This window comes from Oreochromis niloticus, linkage group LG15 (genome assembly GCF_001858045.2).
Source record: "Oreochromis niloticus isolate F11D_XX linkage group LG15, O_niloticus_UMD_NMBU, whole genome shotgun sequence".
NCBI lineage: Eukaryota > Metazoa > Chordata > Actinopteri > Cichliformes > Cichlidae > Oreochromis > Oreochromis niloticus.
In genome coordinates, this window is record NC_031980.2 from 5,222,967 (window position 1) to 5,241,358 (window position 18,392).

Here is an 18,392-nt window from a genome sequence, read left to right on the forward strand (position 1 = left end):
TTTTGCTTATCTGCTCTTGCTGCAAAAGACTTACCAAACTTACTCTGTCGTGGCTTATTCTAGGACAGAGGGAGCATTTAGACATTTCTAACAATCTGGAGGAAAATTTCATGGACGAGACTGCAGGGGCATGAAGTTTTATAGCCACGTACTCAAACGTGACTCACCAAAAGTCCCATTAACGCCCACTAACTGTCAAAAAAAAAGAAAGAAAGAAATGTACTGCAGGTTTTTCTTTAGATTTCTACCTGGATTCTGCTTTAGTGAGAAAAAAAAAGCTCAAGTCTGTATGTTATTTTAGTTAGGCCTTTAATTTCATACAAACACACTCTTGTAAGTTTGCAAGATGTATCAGTGTGTGTGTGTGTTTGCCAGAGTGAGAGAGAGAGGAAGACTGTGTGTGTGAGTGTTCTTCGAGGACAAACTAAGAAAAGTAAGAGCAGGGAGACAGAATGATCTGAGGGAGAATAGCAATGAGTCCATATGCGTCCAGTCCTGTACTCAGCTGCTAAGTGCGGCTCTCAGGTTGCCATTTGCCCATTCCCCGGCTCCAGAGAGAGGGGTGAGGAGCTAAAAGAGACTCCCTGCAGCAGATGGCAGAGTTATGCTCTGCAGAGGTAAGAAATAGCCCATTAGGCTGACCAAAAATTACAGGCTGCCTCCTCTTTAGTTCTCAGCCTTGAGTACACCTGACCAGATTGGGACTGTGCCTGGCATGATCATCGCTCTGTAATCACACTGTAGCTGCTGACAAAAACAGCTCTGTTGTTTATGTGCTTTAGCCATTTCATCCTTGCTGTAAAAATATCAAATCAATAAAGAAAAACAAGACAATGAAGAGCAATACTTTTTGGAGTCTAAAACTGTTTTCAGCTAAAATTCGGGGCTGGCTGTCCCATATGGAAAAGAAATAATAAAAACTTACAAAAGACTTGCATAAGATGTGGCCTACTTCATATAGTGAATCATATAAGGCTTATATGATTTACTCATGAAAGTGGCCACTTTCTCATTACTTTCATGTATTGTTTTAGTAAGTATGCAAAACATACAAGTTTCATTTATATAATTTTTCAAGGGATCTTATATCTGTTTTCAATCTTGTATGCTTTTCATACAAGTTTCACACAAGACAGATACAAACTTTATAAGACTTATATATATCTTTTCCATATGGGGTGGCTCAGCACTCGTCATACAGACCATGATCAGTTTGTTATTGAAGCAACCAAATAAGAAAATGTGAGTTGTCAGCTTATCTGGAGAAGTGTGAACCTGTTAAACAATATTAAATCGACGCTAAAAGGTTAAACTTCCCTTATTCCCTTATTATTTTGACTGTTATACCTAAAGTAAGCCATGCCCAAGTGACATTTATAACCCTTAGATGCAAAAAAACAAAATGTAAATTGCCCCGTTGTGCCTCGTAAAAATGAGCCAGCTGTTGCCTAAACTATCTAATCAGGTTGATAAGAGCAGCCGGTGCACACAAGAGAATATGTAATCATCTTGTTCTGCGGGATTTCTTGAAGAGCAGAGTGTTTTATGGGGGCCTCTTTTTAAATATGATTCTTGCAAATTACTGAAATAACATTTCTATTCATACTTCAGGCACTGCCATTGGAGAGTGGCACAAAAGGATGAGGGACTTTTTAATACCTTTCCATTCACTGAACTAGGTGAGACTGAATTAATGCGGCAGCTTTCCAAGCAGAAGATACAGCATTATAATGCGGGGGACTTGACAAGCATGGAAGGATTTGCTTGCCTTTACACTGGTAGGAGACAAGTCAAGGAAACTGCTTCAGAGGGAATTAAACAGCCACAAATGGTATATGTTCTGACATGGCTTTAGATAGTAGTATGGCGTGCACCTCTGACCCACGCTGCACAGCCAGCAAAAAGAATGAAAATGAAACTCTCTGAACTTTTGATCTAATCGGTGCAGTTTATTTATTTATTTATGTGAAAAAAACGAAGGGGAAATATGGAGCATTTTTTTACTTGAATATGAAGATTAAAAGCAAACTTTGGTCAGCTATAGCTTTCATGGTGTGATATATTATATTCCCGCTCACAAATGAATGTACAATGTCACCAAGGCACATAATGGCACATTCGAAATGTCAGATAATGCCATACAGCAGCTGCTGCAAACTGATACAATTTTTTTTTAATATAGTCATATGTTCACAACAGAAGCTGCAGCACACTGGATTACTGCACTCTGCAGATTTTCATGAATCATTAACTCTGGACATTTAGCCAAGTGAACATCTACACTGTGCTACACCGCTACACTGTGTGATCAGCAGTAATGTGTGTTACACTGCCACGTATCCCTGTGTTGTCTGTAATTACAGATGGGGGGAAATGCTGATGATGTCATAACAGGGTGACCTGGGGTCCCCCTTCATATGCGACGGCACAGCATTTTTATTCCTTGTCCCGCATTGTGATTGGCTGTAGTTTGCAAAAGTAAGAAAAGGGATAGCCAGCAGAAACGTAGAAATATGCAGGTGAAAAAGAGATGAGTCGATTTACGAATTCAGGCACAGCAGCAGCAGAAAAAAATAATAATTCAGCATTTATTGGAAAAAAGAATAAAGAAGACGATTGCATAAGATCAGGAAAACAAGCTTTAGCTTTGATCTATGCTTATTGTGTGTATTTAGTGTTATATTTGGTGTAATTACAATAAAATGAAATAAAATGTCTGTTGTTCACATGACACGAGTTAGATATATCGCTCCCCTAGAAACATATTCTTTAGTGTTTGGGAATCAGTTCACCCTACAGTATGTCATGACCCTCAGTTGCTACTATTTTAAATACAAATGTAAACATTTAATATTTTCTTTGGAAGAAAACAGTGTGCATATTCAGTACACAATGTTTTCTTCTGTTTTCTTCCAAAGAAAACAAGATGGGTATTTTTAGGCCCTCATATTCATGTAATCCTTATTTGAACAAGCTAATAAGGAAGTAGTTAGCACTGTGGGCTCACAGCAAAAGGCTCAAATCTGATCTGTTGGGTGGCTGGGGCCTTTCTGCATGACGTTTGTATGTTTTCCTGTGTCTCCATGTGGTTCCTTCGAGTGCTTTGGCTTCCTCGCACGGTCCAGAGACATGTTTGTTAGGTTAACTGCTGATTCTAAACCTGTTGTAGGTGTGAATATGTGTAAATAGTAGCCTGTCTCTCTGTATTAGCCCTGTGACAGACTGGCAGTCTGCCCAGGGTGTACCCTGCCTTTCACCCTGTAACGTCTGGGATAGGTTCCAGCCTTTCCATTGCCCTGGGATAAGGATGGATGGATGGATGGATGGATGGATGGATGGATGGATGGATGGATGGATGGATGGGAGGCAAATAAAGTTGTTAAAGTACATGGAATAAACCACTGTTTTAAATGTACAGTTATGCATTTACCCTGAGTTGAACTCAGAAATTAATATTAGGACATTTACAGTAAGTGGAGACAGTTTGCCTGGGAAATTTGCTGTTTTTCGAGCCTCTTGACCTTTCTGGATACTTAGATGTACTGCTAGAAGCACTGGGAAATTCTGGGAGTGCCATCATGCCAATGGCAATTGTGATTGGGTTTTGTCTGCAGTGGGTAGAGTTTGTTTAGACTTCAGATGTGTGTCTCAGTGCCCTGATTTCCTGTCTTGCCTGTGTGCAGCAATAAAGACCTTTAATAACTGAAGGACTTTGTCTTCATTGCATAAATTTCTCCACAAAAAATTTGTTCAGAAAGGAATTACATCTGACAAAACAACACAGGAAACATCCGAGGATTTATGAGTCTCATCATTTTATCATTGTTTTTGTGCATCTCTAGTTCAAATTTGGTGTCATTTAGAGAGTTTGACACTGTGGGTCACTGGAAACACAGTTTCAGAGATAACTTATTAAAGTATATTATGATTTTAGCAATGCTTTTTCTCCACTTGAAAGAAAATGAGAAAGTCAGAATCAGTCCTCTGGATGATACCCGGAAACCAAATTTCCTTCACTACATATCAGATGACATGTATCAGATGACATGGCATTATGATCATAATATACTAGTCAAAAAAAGAAAATCAAGACTTTTGTGAAAAATATATTTACAATCTTTGTTCTGAATCATTTCACAGTTCATCATTTTAATCTCTTAGAGTGCACAAACATATTCTCTGAGTAGTTTTCGGTTCTGATTGAGTGGTTTTAGTCAGTGGTGGGATTGATCATTTGTTTACCGAACACAAATGAACTCACTTGTACGCCTCAGAATTGGTTTAGTGTAGTGCATTCTAAGGACAGTAGCCTCACAACACGAAAAGCAGTGTATGCACAGCACTGTTATCAGTGTCACCATGCTGCAACTGACTTGATTTGACTGAGACCGGGCTGTTGGCGTGCTGCATGCTGACATGCATGTCCAAACTGTTCTCACAGCCTTGCATGTCAATGAAAGCACCAACTTAGATTTGAATGGTCTAAATCAGGGGTCCCCAATCTCAGTCCACGAGGGCCGGTGTCCCTGCAGGTTTTAGATCTCACCCTGGGTCAACACACCTGAATCACATGATTAGCTCATTACCAGGCCTCTGGAGAACTTCAAGACATGTTGAGAAGGTAATTTATCCATTTAAATCAGCTGTGATGGATCAAGGACACATCTAAAACCTGCAGGGACACCGGCCCTCGTGGACTGAGATTGGGGACCCCTGGTCTAAATGGAAAATGACTAGTGACCTGTACCTGTGCCACTCTTGCAGCAGCAACTTTGGTTGTTTAAGCAGACCAATCCCCACCGCCACGCTACCAGAATACACCATTTCTGGATCGGGAACATTGCCTAGCATTTAGTTGTCATATTTCTGCTACTTTACATGTCTGGGGCTTGCTGGGTCGACATATTTATCAAAGGCATCCAAAACCAATGACCGCTCATCATCTTATGTGTAAAGATATCATATTGCAGGCCTATGAACACACTCACTTTCTAGTATATTTGCTGAACAATGTATAGGCCAGGCCCTAATCTTCAGAGCTGTTTTGTTACAATGTAATGCAGAAAAAGTGTTAATATGTAAATTAATGTCAGCATTCAGCCAGAAAAAATATGACATGGATGAATCCCTTTCAGTCTCTCCTTCTTCCTGTTACAGATAAAGCACTGACTTATAAGCTGGTACTTGCCCAGATATAAATGCCATAAATAGTACTCTCCCACAAACCGACACCTTTCTATTTTCACTAAAAATGCATCAGTGCATGACTAAAATACTGCCCCTGCACTCCTATCTATAAAAAAAATAACCACAAAGCAGCAGTTTTAAAGTGAGTTCTTTATTAACACATTACAAACTAAACACCCTTTGCAGGGACTACAGGCCTTCACAGATTACACTACAGGTGGCCTAAACAGGAAGCTAATGCTAAGTTACTGGGTCCTTATCTGACACAAGAGCTTTGCTAACCACTGCAATGAATTTGACCAGAAACACGCAGCAAAAACTAAGACGATTGCATTTGAACATCAGGTCCTCTCTCCTTTCACTCATGGGAGTGTAATGAAAGTCATCGATAAATCAATATCACAGAACTCCAGCACTTTTCTGTCGTGATAGTTTCATGGTGGAGCTGACGGGGCTCATATCTGTCTCTCCAAGGTTAAACCACTGAATCTCATGTCAGCACTGTAAAGTGTGATGGCTGTAAGTGTGGCATCAGTCAGGGTGGTCAGGTTTACACAATTTGTAAAACAGGGTTGATCTCACCTGGCTTCTCCCAACCACAGTTGTTATTATTTCGTGCTGGTTAACCAAGAGCCAAATATCCTAATATAGTAAGCAATAGAGTGCTGGTGTTGTTTCACATTAAGCAATTCAGTAAACTGAGGAAGCAACTATCAAATCTGCCCTTTGTGGCAGATAAGAGGAAAATGCACTTTCAGTTTAGTTCCTGTGCTGTTTTATTTAAAAAATTAAAGGACTATATGTGATTCATAGCCAAAAATGGCATCTCCCAATATCACAGATCCATAAATATTTACCTTAATCATGTCTGTTGTTTTCTTCTTTAAAAAAAAGAAAAATCAAAGGGATTTACGCAAATACTAGTTCTAGTTTCTACTAGTTCTGGCAATTTATAAACTTTTGAAGACAAAAGTTACCTGATATCTCATTTGTTTAAATAGCTGCATAAGATTCAGAATAAATAGAAAAATATTTGTGTGTGTGTGTTTGGCAGAGAGAATCAGGAAAGCAATAATAGATATGACTGTACATTAAAAGACACCCAAATGTTCTCTGCTGGAGAGTAAAAGCACATGATGTAAAGATAAAGGTGAAGTTGTATTTGCTTACATTTTTAGTCTGAATTTGGATTTTTTAACTTTCAAACTCAAGTATGTCAGAAAGGACTACCCTTGTTCTATAACTTTGAATATTCATGCTCATTATTTACGACATGATTTGATGCAAATACAATACTTTCTTGACCAACACTCATGTCTGCATATTTTGCTTCCAAGGAGCCAGTTGTGTCAGACTGCACATCACACAACTCTGCAAAAGACCAACTTTAAATGATATCTTTAGATACTTTGTTAACAGCAGTCTGTTGCAAAAACACACCATGTGTTCCCATTTCTTTAGTTGAATCGATGAAAAATGCCAAAGATAACACAGTCTGACAGGCATAAAATAGTTTTGGGGTTTTTTTGCACCAACAAGGTGATTCTGATAGAGCTGTTAGCTGAAAACTTGCCATGTCACATCATGATATGCAATGTGTCCTAAAAAAGAATGGATGATACTGGTTAAATGGAGGACAAAAGAAGTGTCAGACCTAAAAAATATATACAGATGAGCAGTTCCAGAAAGTCATGTCCTTTAGAAATGAGCAAAAAAAATCTAGCAAAGACTGGACACAGGACCTGAAAGATGCATCTGGACCTTAAGCTGATCCACTGCAGGCTCATCAGAAATGGTCTCTGTAGAAGAATAGCTGTCAATAAGTCATTCTTAAGGAAGGGAAACAAGGAGAAAAGACTATGGTATGCCATTACACAAGAACTGGACTGAAAGTCAGTGGCCACAAGTTTAATAGAGGGGTGAATACAAATGTGAAATTGTGTGGTTCAACTCATCGTCAATATGTATAGAGGGGGTCAGGAGAGCCGTACAACAACGAGTTTTTACAGTATCTGTAAAACACCATGGGGGCTCTGTCGTGGTTTAGGTCAACATGTCAGGAAGTGGTGTGGTTCGATGAGTTTCCACCCCAAAAGCGTCGACCTCGACATTATTGAAGCAGTGTGGGATCATCTTGACTGAGAATGGAACAAAAAACAGCCAACATCCAAAGAGGAGCTTTGAATGTACTTCAAGAAGCCTGGAGAACTATTCTTGAAGACTATTTAAAGAAATGACAAGAAAACTGCTGAAGAGATTTCAGGCTGTGTTGAACAATAAAAGGGGGTCATAGTGATTACTGACTCTCAAACTCATTAGTAGCAGTCCTTCAGGTAGCATGACAGATGTGTACCTTGATTACACAAACATTATAAGAATAGGTAATGGATAATGGGTATTAATATGTAAATAACCAGACACGAATAACTTCAGTTTACTTTTAAGATACAACTTTTTTTGGTAAATATTAAAGGAAGCCAGATATAAAATGTAAAAGTGAGGTCAGAGGTCAAATGTGACATGATATTTGGATGCAAAATAATTTGTGATGTTTAAAACCCCATATAGCAGTATCATTTCCTCAGTATTGCTAATACAAACAAGGCAGTAGAGTTTTAAGCACCGTTTTAAAGATAAAGGAGATTTTATGAAAGTCTGACCTTGTTTAACCTTAAAGAAGAAGTCAGAGGTTAAAAGTAACATCATATTTAGGATCTCCATATATCATTCACTATATGCTTATATGTTGTACCTATATGTACAAACAATGGCTGTAAGGAAAACTAAATAGCTCTGTATAAAATTATTTTCACTTTAAGCTTCTGATCAATCTACTGACCTTGAAGAGGTCAGAGGTCAAATGTGACCTGAAATATCCATCTTATACAGTGCTTTCTATATGTTGAAAACACATACCACACTTGTAGAAATTGGAATCTCTAATTTATAAGGTTTTTTGTCAATTTTCGATCAATAAATCATTCAGTTGAACTTGAAGACCTCGGCGGATGTAAGCCAAATTCTAATGGATTGTTACCATGACCCCACGCAACACCCTACGAAGTTTTATTGGAATTCATTTAAAACTTTTCGAGCTATCGTGTTTACAGGCAGAAAGAATGGACACGCATGCAAACACTACCAACAGCATAACCTCCTTGGTGGAGGTAAAAATGTGGCAGATGAACTTTATATAACACAATACAGTGAAATAAAAAAAAAAAAAAGATTCAAATCATGTTATAAATAGGCTTTTACAGATATTAACAACAATTGAAAAGCAGGACAGCAAAAGAATTGTGCCACATAAAAAGGCATTAAACTAAATAACAATAAAAAAAATAATAGAAACTGAGAAACATGACAGTATTAACAGATTTCCCCTGGTTTGGGTTCCCGTGCACAGCTGGAAGGCTCTCACTGTTAAACAGCAACAGGATATGCATGAGATTAACAATGCAAGGGAGTCATTATAGCTGTGGAAAAGCTCAGCTCCTCTCTGTGAGATGAATGAAACAGAAACACAAGTCAGCTCAGAAACAACAGCAGCTCTGATGTTACAGATCACCCACAGCACTGCTCAGTGCTCAGCAAAGTAAGTCCTTTAAATGCCACTATCTTTCTCTTGCTCTCTTCCTGTCTTCTGTATGGCCACACATGCTTAAGGTCTGTCAGTTGACTGTGTTGTCATTATAGCTCAGTCGAGGGCAGTGCACCGTCACTCCGTAGCTCTGTTCACAAGCAGAATGCACTAAGGGGGAACTCGGGATTCACCTGCTGAGAACAGGAATTGAAAGCACAAAATCACCTGGCTTAAGTGTTTTGTTCTGTTCAGCATGAATGATTTGAAGCATGTTATAATGCAATAGTCTTTAGGGTGCCCTGCCATATTCACCTCACTTATAGATGCAAAGAAAACATGCAATCAAAAGGATTTCCAGCTGCCAGGTAGAAGTGATAATGCGCAAGGCACATGCAAATTGAACACTGGTAATGAGGACATGACATGTATATAAATATGCATGAAAAGGGACATCTCAACACTGAAAGCAATGTTGTGTTCCTGATCTCCCAGTAGAAAGAGTTTAATTATGGGACTTGGTGTTCACGTCTGACATGGAATGAGGCTGGTTAAACGTAAAAAAGAGAAAAAAAGAGAAAGAAAACTGACAAATTCTCCATGGTACTGTTCCAAATCTGTACTTTTTTGTATTGTTTTGCAGACGATGGGATGTTCAACAGAAGCGCTGAGTTTTCCTGTCAAAATTTTTGACATTTGCTAGATCCCCGATGATTTCTATCTATAAATGAAAGGGCCGTCGGCAGTGGCAATTTTCCCCTGCTGTAACGAAAATTTACCCAACTGCAGCTCCAATCCTGTAGAGTGTTATCATTTTGTGGCTTTTCTGAAATGTTCAACTTCTACTGGGGGCATTTTGTGTATGCTTTTTTTTCTTTCTTTCTTTCTTTTTGAGAGCAGCATTTCATTCCTCGCTCTTCTGAATTCACCAGCACTATTGGTAGCCATATGTGGCATATTTCTTCTGCTGGTTATGAAAAGCCAGCAGGAGAAGAACGCAAAACAGCTGAACTGAAGTACTGAATACACATTATTTTGAAGACAAACTCAGCTTGCTAAGAGATGTCAATCTTCATGTCACATCCTCGCTTCCCCCATGTGCAGGGTGGCTATGTAAGCAGAAACTCTCTGTAGGCAAGGGTTTGTTCATTCTTCTTCTATTTTCAGGATTTCTTGATTTTTTTTATTATGAGTTGCGCTGATAAGACTGCTGTTTTTCATCTTACTGGGCATGTAAGGTGAATTTGTATTTTCAGAGTGTCCTGCATGCAGGTGGCATAAGCCAGCAATCGGCTGTGCAGAGCCAGCGAGTAAAGAGAGAGGCACAGAACGAGGCTGGCAGAAGCATCTGTAATGCACACCACTAATCATGTCCTTGGAGCCGAACTGCTCATTTGCATTGTAATACCCACACATGCATGTGCACTGACACAGACGTGTAGCCATAATGTGGAGACATGTGTGGTATAGCATCTAATAAATGCAGTGTGAGTAGCTGGGAGGACCTGTGCTGAGAATATCTTGGTTGCATTGTCGGTGTTTACATGCGCTTCCTGTCCTCATTTAGATGCGGAGCGAGTGGACAAACATCAGAATCAATTGCAGGCGCGGCTCTGATTCCAAATCCTCAGGCAATTTTGCCACCTTTTACATGTTGACTTCTGAAACACCGACATTGCCTTAAAACACCAGATGTGTGCCCGCGTATAATACGCATGCCCATCTGGCTATGTCTCCATGTGTATTCTATGTACCTGTGTGAGCATTATCTGTTCTCACATCTCTGTCTAGTTGTGTTTTTTTCCTGTCAGTGTGAGCACATTGTTGTGGGCTGCAGCACGGGAAGAATAATCTAGTTATCATGCAGGATTCATATCTGGATGAAAAATGACAGATTCCCTTTGAGGACTCTGCAGATCAAATGCTCAAAAGAAAAACTGCTCATTTTGTTGGAACACTGAGGCTGAATACCGAGGCCAACCAGGATGATATCTGCACAGGAAGAAGCACACACTGCCATTGTTTCCTGATCAAAATTATCCCCTTTTAGATCCAACTCCGAAACAGTCATCCATCTGTTTCATCTAAAGTATTCCTTAACATTTGACAGGAGCGCCGTCTTTATCACAGACCTTCCTGCAGCACTTCCCTAGAAAGCAATCTAATTAGATGCCAAACCTGAAAGATACCATAAATCCAGTGAAAAAATCTGTTTCTTTAATGAGTTGCTTTCATGTCCTCGGGTTCCACCAAGACTTTGAAAGAGAAGACTGCCTTTAGAAATGACAGGGAAAGTATACACTGGCCTATTTTAAAGCCCTCGGGGTCACGTTAAACACCAATTTGAACTCTTCTTTCAGTATGAAATTGATGAAATGTAGTTCTTCAAAAGCATTTCAGCAGATACAGTTGCTGCAGTGTTGGGCTGCCTACTAAGATCAAATCTATAAAGAACTTACCTTTTCTTCTATGCACTTGGGAATATGAATAAGGCACCATTCATTACACTTAATGGCCCTAAGGATGAAGTCTGCATGACAGCTGACTGATGATTTTTTTTAAGTGGCTATGCTGTATCTCGGTTTTCTGACATTCACACTGTATCATTCTGTGTTTTTTCCATCTTTAGGTTACACACTGGCTATTCCTTTGGTTCAAGATTACATCTCAATTGTTTATTACAAGATCCTATTACATACTGTGCATTTATGCACTTTAAATTATTTTAAATTAACTTGCAGTTTTCACTCTTACCTTGAACTTGAAAGACCCCTTATGCCAGTTAATATTTTGCCAGTCTTTTCTTCTGGCCTGAACTGTGCTGGGGACGAGTGAAAAATCTTTCTTTGTAAAGTTTTCTGTGGTCTGCAGTTTCACTCCTGATACTTTTGTGTCCCTGAATGTAGGTCAGCTTTATTTTAATGTTTACACACAACCTTTTCAGAACTGTTAAGGCCAGAGTCTTAACCCGTTTTGCCCCACTGGCAACAATTGTTGCCAAAGTTTATCACTGTCATTTTCGACTCACAATAAAAAATCTCAAAGGTACTAATGCAACTTTTTCCACTTATATGCTAGTAGACAACTTAGACAAAGGTTTTGATTTTTAAAAAATCGTTTCCAAGTGCTTCCTATCGCATGACATCATCTGCTTCCCGCTCTTTCTGGCTGAAGACATGGCGGATGCAAATCATCCTGGAAAGAGGTAATTTTCATAAATTTCTTATGACTTTCCCCCCAAACATATTTATAATTATTTAATCATTCAAGTCTCTAGAGTAACCCTCCCCAAAAAAATTGTACCTAGGATAAATATTTTTTTGTTCATGGGCTTATTTCTGTGAGTGGCAACAAAAGTTGCCAGTGGGCACATAGCATGTCGCTAACTAAAGGAAAACACTGTCTGCAGGATTGCTCCTAATTTACTTATTTTAAAATTGTAGAATGATGTACAATGGCTCATTTTAGTCCTTTTAGAATAATTCCTAGCTAAATAAATTCACAGGTATTCAAGGCCTCTGTGTATAGGATTTTTATACATTACCATACATCATTTTCTTGCTAGCTAAAATTCGCTTGCTAGCTAACATGTATGTTGTCCTTTCCTTAGGTACACCGTAGCAGAGATCCTGGCCATGCTGCAGGACTCTGAAACTGTGGCGGACATCACAGTTGTGCCTGAGTCAGAAATGCACGCACATGACACAGACTGTGACAGTGACCAATCTGATGATGAGGCCACTGGTGACCATAACCGCCTCCCATCAAGAATACTCAAAGGTGAAGGCTTTCTACCTAATTCGGACATGCAGCTGCCAAATCCCCCCGATGATGATCCTGGGTGCTCATCCTCAGTGAGTCAGACAGAGACTAGAAAGGTCAGTGGCACAAATGAAAAGGTGACCAGTCAGATTGTTGGGCCCATGCTCCACAAAACTAAGAACCAAGACAGGAAATTCAAAAAAATCAAAATTGCGGCCAAAGCACCAGCACAAGCCAACAAAAAATATCAGATCCCTCGCTATGTCCCCAAAGAACATGATCCTGGCTTCACATCAGATGATCCAGTGGATATCTTCCTCACATTTTATCCCAAGTCCCTCAGAGATGTCACACTGGAAATGTCCAATCTCTACGCTGAACAAAAAGGGAAAACGCTCAACCTGACTGAGGATGAACTTCTTACATTCTACGGTATTCTGTTGATCAGTGGATACAACACAGTCCCAAGGCGGCGTCTTCTCTGGTCAGACGATTGTGATGTCAGCAACAATGCTGTAAAAGATGCCATGCGGAGGAACAGGTTTGATGAAATTATGTCTTCTGTTCATTTAGTAGACAACATGAAGATCACAGCTGACCCGTTCTTCAAGGTGCGTCCCCTTTTTAAGCATCTAAATGACATCAACAACGCAATCCCGATAGCAGAACATGTGGCAGTAGATGAGATGATGATTGAGTATTTTGGAAGGCATGGGTGCAAACAGTTTATTAGAGGGAAGCCTATTCGTTTTGGGTATAAAATATGGAGCTTAGCATCCTCCTCCGGGTTTGTCCATCAGATGGAGCCATATGTAGGAAGCCACACACATCTGGTGGAAACTGGACTTGGTCAGGGTCCAAGTGTGGTTCTTGGCCTGGCAGAGAAAGCTGAAGTGCCACCTGGAGTCAAGTTTTACCACGACAACCTCTTCACAACCCTGTCCCTGGTGGATGAGATGACCCTGAGAGGCTATGGCAGCTGTGGCACGATGCGACAAACTCAGCTCCATAACGTTCCCTTCACAGCACCCCAGACCTTCAAGAAGACACCCAGAGGAGATGCTGAGTATCTGGTTGAGGCAGAGAAGCTGATTGTAAGGTGGAATGACAACAGCGTGGTCACCGTGGTGTCGAACATGGAGAGGGAGTTCACCGAAACTGAGGCGAAGAGATGGAATAAACAGAAGCGGACTATGGACAAGGTCAGACAGCCCAAGTGTATCCAGGACTACAACACACACATGGGAGGAGTGGACCTGCATGACCAGTTTGTCAGCCGCTACAGAGTCAACATCCGGTCCAAGAAGTGGTGGTGGCCATGCTTCAGATGGGCCCTGAACAGTGCCATGGTGAACAGCTGGTGCTATTACAGGTACACAAGGCTGTATGTTATTTAGTGATATCACAATCGAGTTGGTGATGTTTGACTCGAGGTCATCGCTAGTGCTCTTCGGTCGACAAGAGCAACAGTGATGATATCCAGACCAACATCACAAACTCAAGTGTGATATTGCTTTTACAGAACATTCTACATATGGGGCATGACGTTGTAGAAAGGATGAAACGATGCACATTCATGCATCTATCATGCTTGTTTTGTCATTCATTTAGGTCCTGGAAAAGCGGGGAGAAGGATCTCCTCTCCTTCCAGAGGCTGGTAGCCCAGACCCTCCTCCTGCGCCATGGAACAAAGCCAAGTAGGCAGGGCAGAAGATCTTCAATGGCGGTGGCGATAACTGATGCCACCAGGTTTGATAATTTGAACCACTGGCCCTGCAACACTGGTAGCAGGTACAAGCGATGCAAGAACTGCGGCGGACGCACATCATTTGCGTGTGGAAAGTGTGATGTGCCACTACATGTGGAGTGCTTCAAGAAGTACCACACTGAGTAGAACATGCATGAAAGATGATGGAATGTATGGGAAGAAATATGTTATATATGTATATATGTTTTTAGAGGTTCTAAGAAAAAAATGTTTGTTGAGTTTTTGAGTATAAAAAAATTGAGAATAAAGAAATCAGTTCAAATTGTTTGATGTTTTGAATTTTATACAGGGGGAACCTGAGGCTCCACCTTTTTGTTATTATTTATTATGACTATATTATTATTTTGTTCTTATTATATTATTATTATTACTTCTCTATTATTATTATTAGGTGACATTTGACCTAGTGACAAGCTGTGTGACTACTGGCAACAATTGTTGCCAGTCATAAAAATGCTATTTTCTTCAAAAAAAAAGTACAAAATGGAAAAAATAAATACATAACATGATTCAGAGGGACTCAACTGATAAAATGATATGCCTTACAACTCTGAAAAAAATCTGGGCACAAACGGGTTAACAGCCTTAAGAGACTGGTTGGTGTATATTCCCTGACAGGTTATGATTGGTTCCTGTCAGTCAGTGTGAAATTGACTATTAAAGCCCCAGTCGTGTGCATCTATAGACCAGTTATGGACCTCCTGGTAACCATTGGTAACTGGGGAAGGATATTTATTCCCCATCCAGTTGGCAAGTGTTTGCTGCAGGTTGCTTACTGTTGCTAGGTGAAATTGGTTGTAATTTTCCCTTTTCCCTCTCATGTCTAAGGTTTTCTGACAGACTCAATATGCAAAGTTCACTGCATTTATTTAGAGAAAATGATTTAGTAACAAATCACAACAGGAAGCACCTATTTACAGAAGATCATTCTCTGTGTCAGGATTACTTACACTCTGGGTCCAGATATCCTGTGCAGAATGAAACAGAATGTTAGCCTCTAACCAAAGTGGATGAAAGTTCAAAGCCAGTTCCACTAACCAGACTACCAGATTATTGTAGTGTGCATGGAAGTTGCCGACTTGTCTGCAAATTTTCACCAATTACTTGCGGCGCAGCAGTGAAACTGTGATGAGTACGGCACAACCTGAAGATTCAGACTTGACTTTTAAATGTTTCTGCGGTAACCATTTTCACCGAGCAGTAGCTATTAATTTCTAGGACCACTGTCCAACCAGGCAGGGAATACAAATATATCAGCAGCAAAAGTTTAATAGAGGCTCACCAACTGGTCTCTAGTTACTGCTGAACCTGGGAACCAATCAGCTTGTCTGCTGACTTGAGGCCAATCGACAGTTTGTCGGTATTTTCTGATAGTGGACAGGTTTAAGACTTTATGAGCTATCCACCGATAACTGATAACAAATGCAGATAAGTTAAAAAAGCTAATATGAAAAAAAGCTAATGTAATAATACCCAAATGTTTTCAAAATAGCATTTGTGCAAATTCAGGCAAATTCTCTGTTTTGCCCTCCACAGGGTCTGTTTAACTGAATGCAACCAAAGTCCACCCAAATGTGATTAAAAAAACCTCTGACCCAAAGTGGATACAAATGCAAACCAGAAAGTTTCACATATGAATGTGAATTAATATGTAAACCAAAGTTAGTACAAACACAACCCATGAACCCCTGAAACTTTGTTAAATAGTAAGAGGACTTCATGAGGGACTGCAATGTAACAGATGTTTCCAACACGACTTCCAAACTGCTCATCTTGGCATGTTTGTAAAAGTTGTTTTTTTCTTTAAAAAAGAAGGAATTTAATGATTTTTGGGAACAAATTAGCAATTCCGCTTTCGCTGTATAATTTCTCAAATTATTTTAAAATTAAAAACTAGATTTTTAAAAATTAAAAAATTAAAATAAATGAGATTGAACATTTGGGGATTTCTAGCTGTGACTGTGCTGCAGGCTTGTGTTACAAACATGCAGAACTGTTTTGCAAAATAAGTGAGAAAAAAACAATGTAATAAAGAAGGAATCTTTTTTGTTGTTGTTAACTTTTAACCCATTACTATTTTTGTTATTTTTAACCCACTACATTCTAGTCGCATTGTTATGCAATGCAAGTAAGACATTAAGTTCTCGAGTTTGAAATCCAGCTTCACTTTAGCTGCATTCAACAGATGGTCATGTAATTTAAATATTAAATGGGGCTGTTTAATATTTGATATGAAGAAATTTGGGATCTGTTATGTGTTAAATATGCACTACACCTTTGTCCTGCATGTGGCAAAGGAAGGCATTATAAAATGCTACTAAACAAACATCATCTCCAGCTTCCAGAATATCAATAGGTGTAAACAAAAGAAAATATTCATTTTCCTAACCCTGTTTAAATGTTGCCTCTGGACCAAGGACACTAACAGCATTGTCTCTGTGTTGCTCTTGCTTATTGCTGAAAATCTCCTCTGAGTATGCTTAATAATTAATCAATGACACACTCAATTGGTCACAATAAGCATGGGGCTATTTACTTCAGAAATGAGTATCTGCTCTCCTCATCTGCTCTGCACTTCATGTATTGATTAGTTGTCCATGCATTCAGCATCTGTCTCTCTTTCACACAGACAGAGATGAATATAAACACATTGGCCATCATGCTCAGATTGTTTTCTACCTGCTAATAATACCCTCTGCTTCCTTTTCTGAAGCAGAGGGTATTCTGAATAGCATAAGAAATATCCACATTATTAGCAGGATATGTAGTGCAAACCAAAGGCAATTATTTTTCAGTTAGTTTTGTAGTGTTTGTAGGGTCACATGACATAATCTTACTTACAGCTGTTTCTTTAAGTGTCACCATTTCATGCTGCACATTCACACATGTAATTGTAACAGCAAAACTAAAACAAATATAGCACCTGTAGAAATTAGTATCTGCTGAGTTAATCCACTGGCATTTGTGCAGGCTGTTTTTACAATTTAAGGTAAAGTAAGTTCTTGCAGCAAGGGCATTTGTCGCATTTAGATGGGGTGGACATTAACACAGTCACAGTGGGTGACGAGAGTGTATAGGTGTTGACCCAAATCCAAGATGAAGATAGTTTCAACAAAAAGAGCTTGTTGTTTGGCTGAAATCAAATTTCAACAACTAAAATAAAGACAAATCCTAAAAAGCACATCAGTGTCAACACCACAATGGGAAGACAGGATTATATTTACACAGCGGCATTACAAGCCTAATTTCTAAATAGTTGAAACACTGTGTAAAATGTGAAAAAAAAAAAAACAGAATGCAATGATTTTTAAACCTCATAAATCCATATTTTATTCATAATGCAACATATTAATTGTTTAAAGTGAAAAAAATGTAATATTTTGAGAAAAATATAAGGTCTTTTTAAGTTGATGTGTCAACATGTCTAAAAAAAACTTGGGGGCAAGAAAAGCCTGGTAAGGTAAGTGGTACTAACATGAAACAACTAGAGGAACATTTTGCAACTAACTGAGTTAGGTGGCAACAGGTCAGTAAGGTGGCAACAGGTCAGTAACAAAAAGATGCAGCGTCTCTCAGAAGGAGAGCTGGACAGAGATTCACCAATCTGCAAAAAACTGCATCTACCAGTTGTGAAACAAATTCAGAATAAGGCTTCTAAATATCAAATTGTGAATATTTTGAATATCTCAAACAGTGGATGATATCCTCAAAAGATTCAGAGAATTTGAAGAAATCTCTGCGTGTGTGAGACAAGGCCAAACATCAATATTGGAAGCCTCTGATCTTTGGGAAAGCAACCGACACAATAGGCATATTTCTGCAACGACTCAGTAACACTTCCAGAAGTCTTTGTATGTAAACACCGTTCATTGTGCCATCCACAAATGCAGGTTACAGCTTTATCATGCAAATAAGAAGCCATATGAGAACACAATCCAGAAATCGTCTTCTCTGGGCCAAGGCTTATGTAAAATGGAATGAGATAAAGTGACCAAACTGTTGTGTGGTCAGACAAATCAAAAGTTCTAAATTATTTTGGAAAACATGGATAATGCATACTCCAGACTAAAGAAAAAAGGGATCACCTGGCTCGTT

At 39.3% G+C, this 18,392-nt stretch overlaps 1 protein-coding gene across 1 annotated transcript; it reads left to right on the forward strand.

Annotated features, from left to right (window-relative positions):
* The first annotated feature begins 395 nt into the window (after positions 1–395).
* LOC109194726 (piggyBac transposable element-derived protein 3-like) lies at positions 396–14,884 on the forward strand. Its single transcript, XM_019345469.2, has 4 exons — positions 396–406; positions 11,729–11,972; positions 12,378–13,901; positions 14,141–14,884. The coding sequence occupies exons 2-4, from the start codon at positions 11,944–11,946 to the stop codon at positions 14,421–14,423; spliced, it is 1,836 nt and encodes a 611-aa protein (XP_019201014.1). The 5' UTR covers positions 396–406; positions 11,729–11,943; the 3' UTR covers positions 14,424–14,884.
* The last annotated feature ends 3,508 nt before the right edge of the window (positions 14,885–18,392 follow it).

What these genes read in the sequence shown, in the direction of transcription:
- LOC109194726 (XM_019345469.2), top strand. Translation starts at nt 11,944, where the DNA reads ATGGCGGATGCAAATCATCCTGGAAAGAG. An exon ending in GCAAATCATCCTGGAAAGAG is followed by an intron (nt 11,973 to 12,377) that starts GTAATTTTCATA and finishes TCCTTTCCTTAG; the next exon opens with GTACACCGTAGCAGAGATCC. An exon ending in AACAGCTGGTGCTATTACAG is followed by an intron (nt 13,902 to 14,140) that starts GTACACAAGGCT and finishes TCATTCATTTAG; the next exon opens with GTCCTGGAAAAGCGGGGAGA.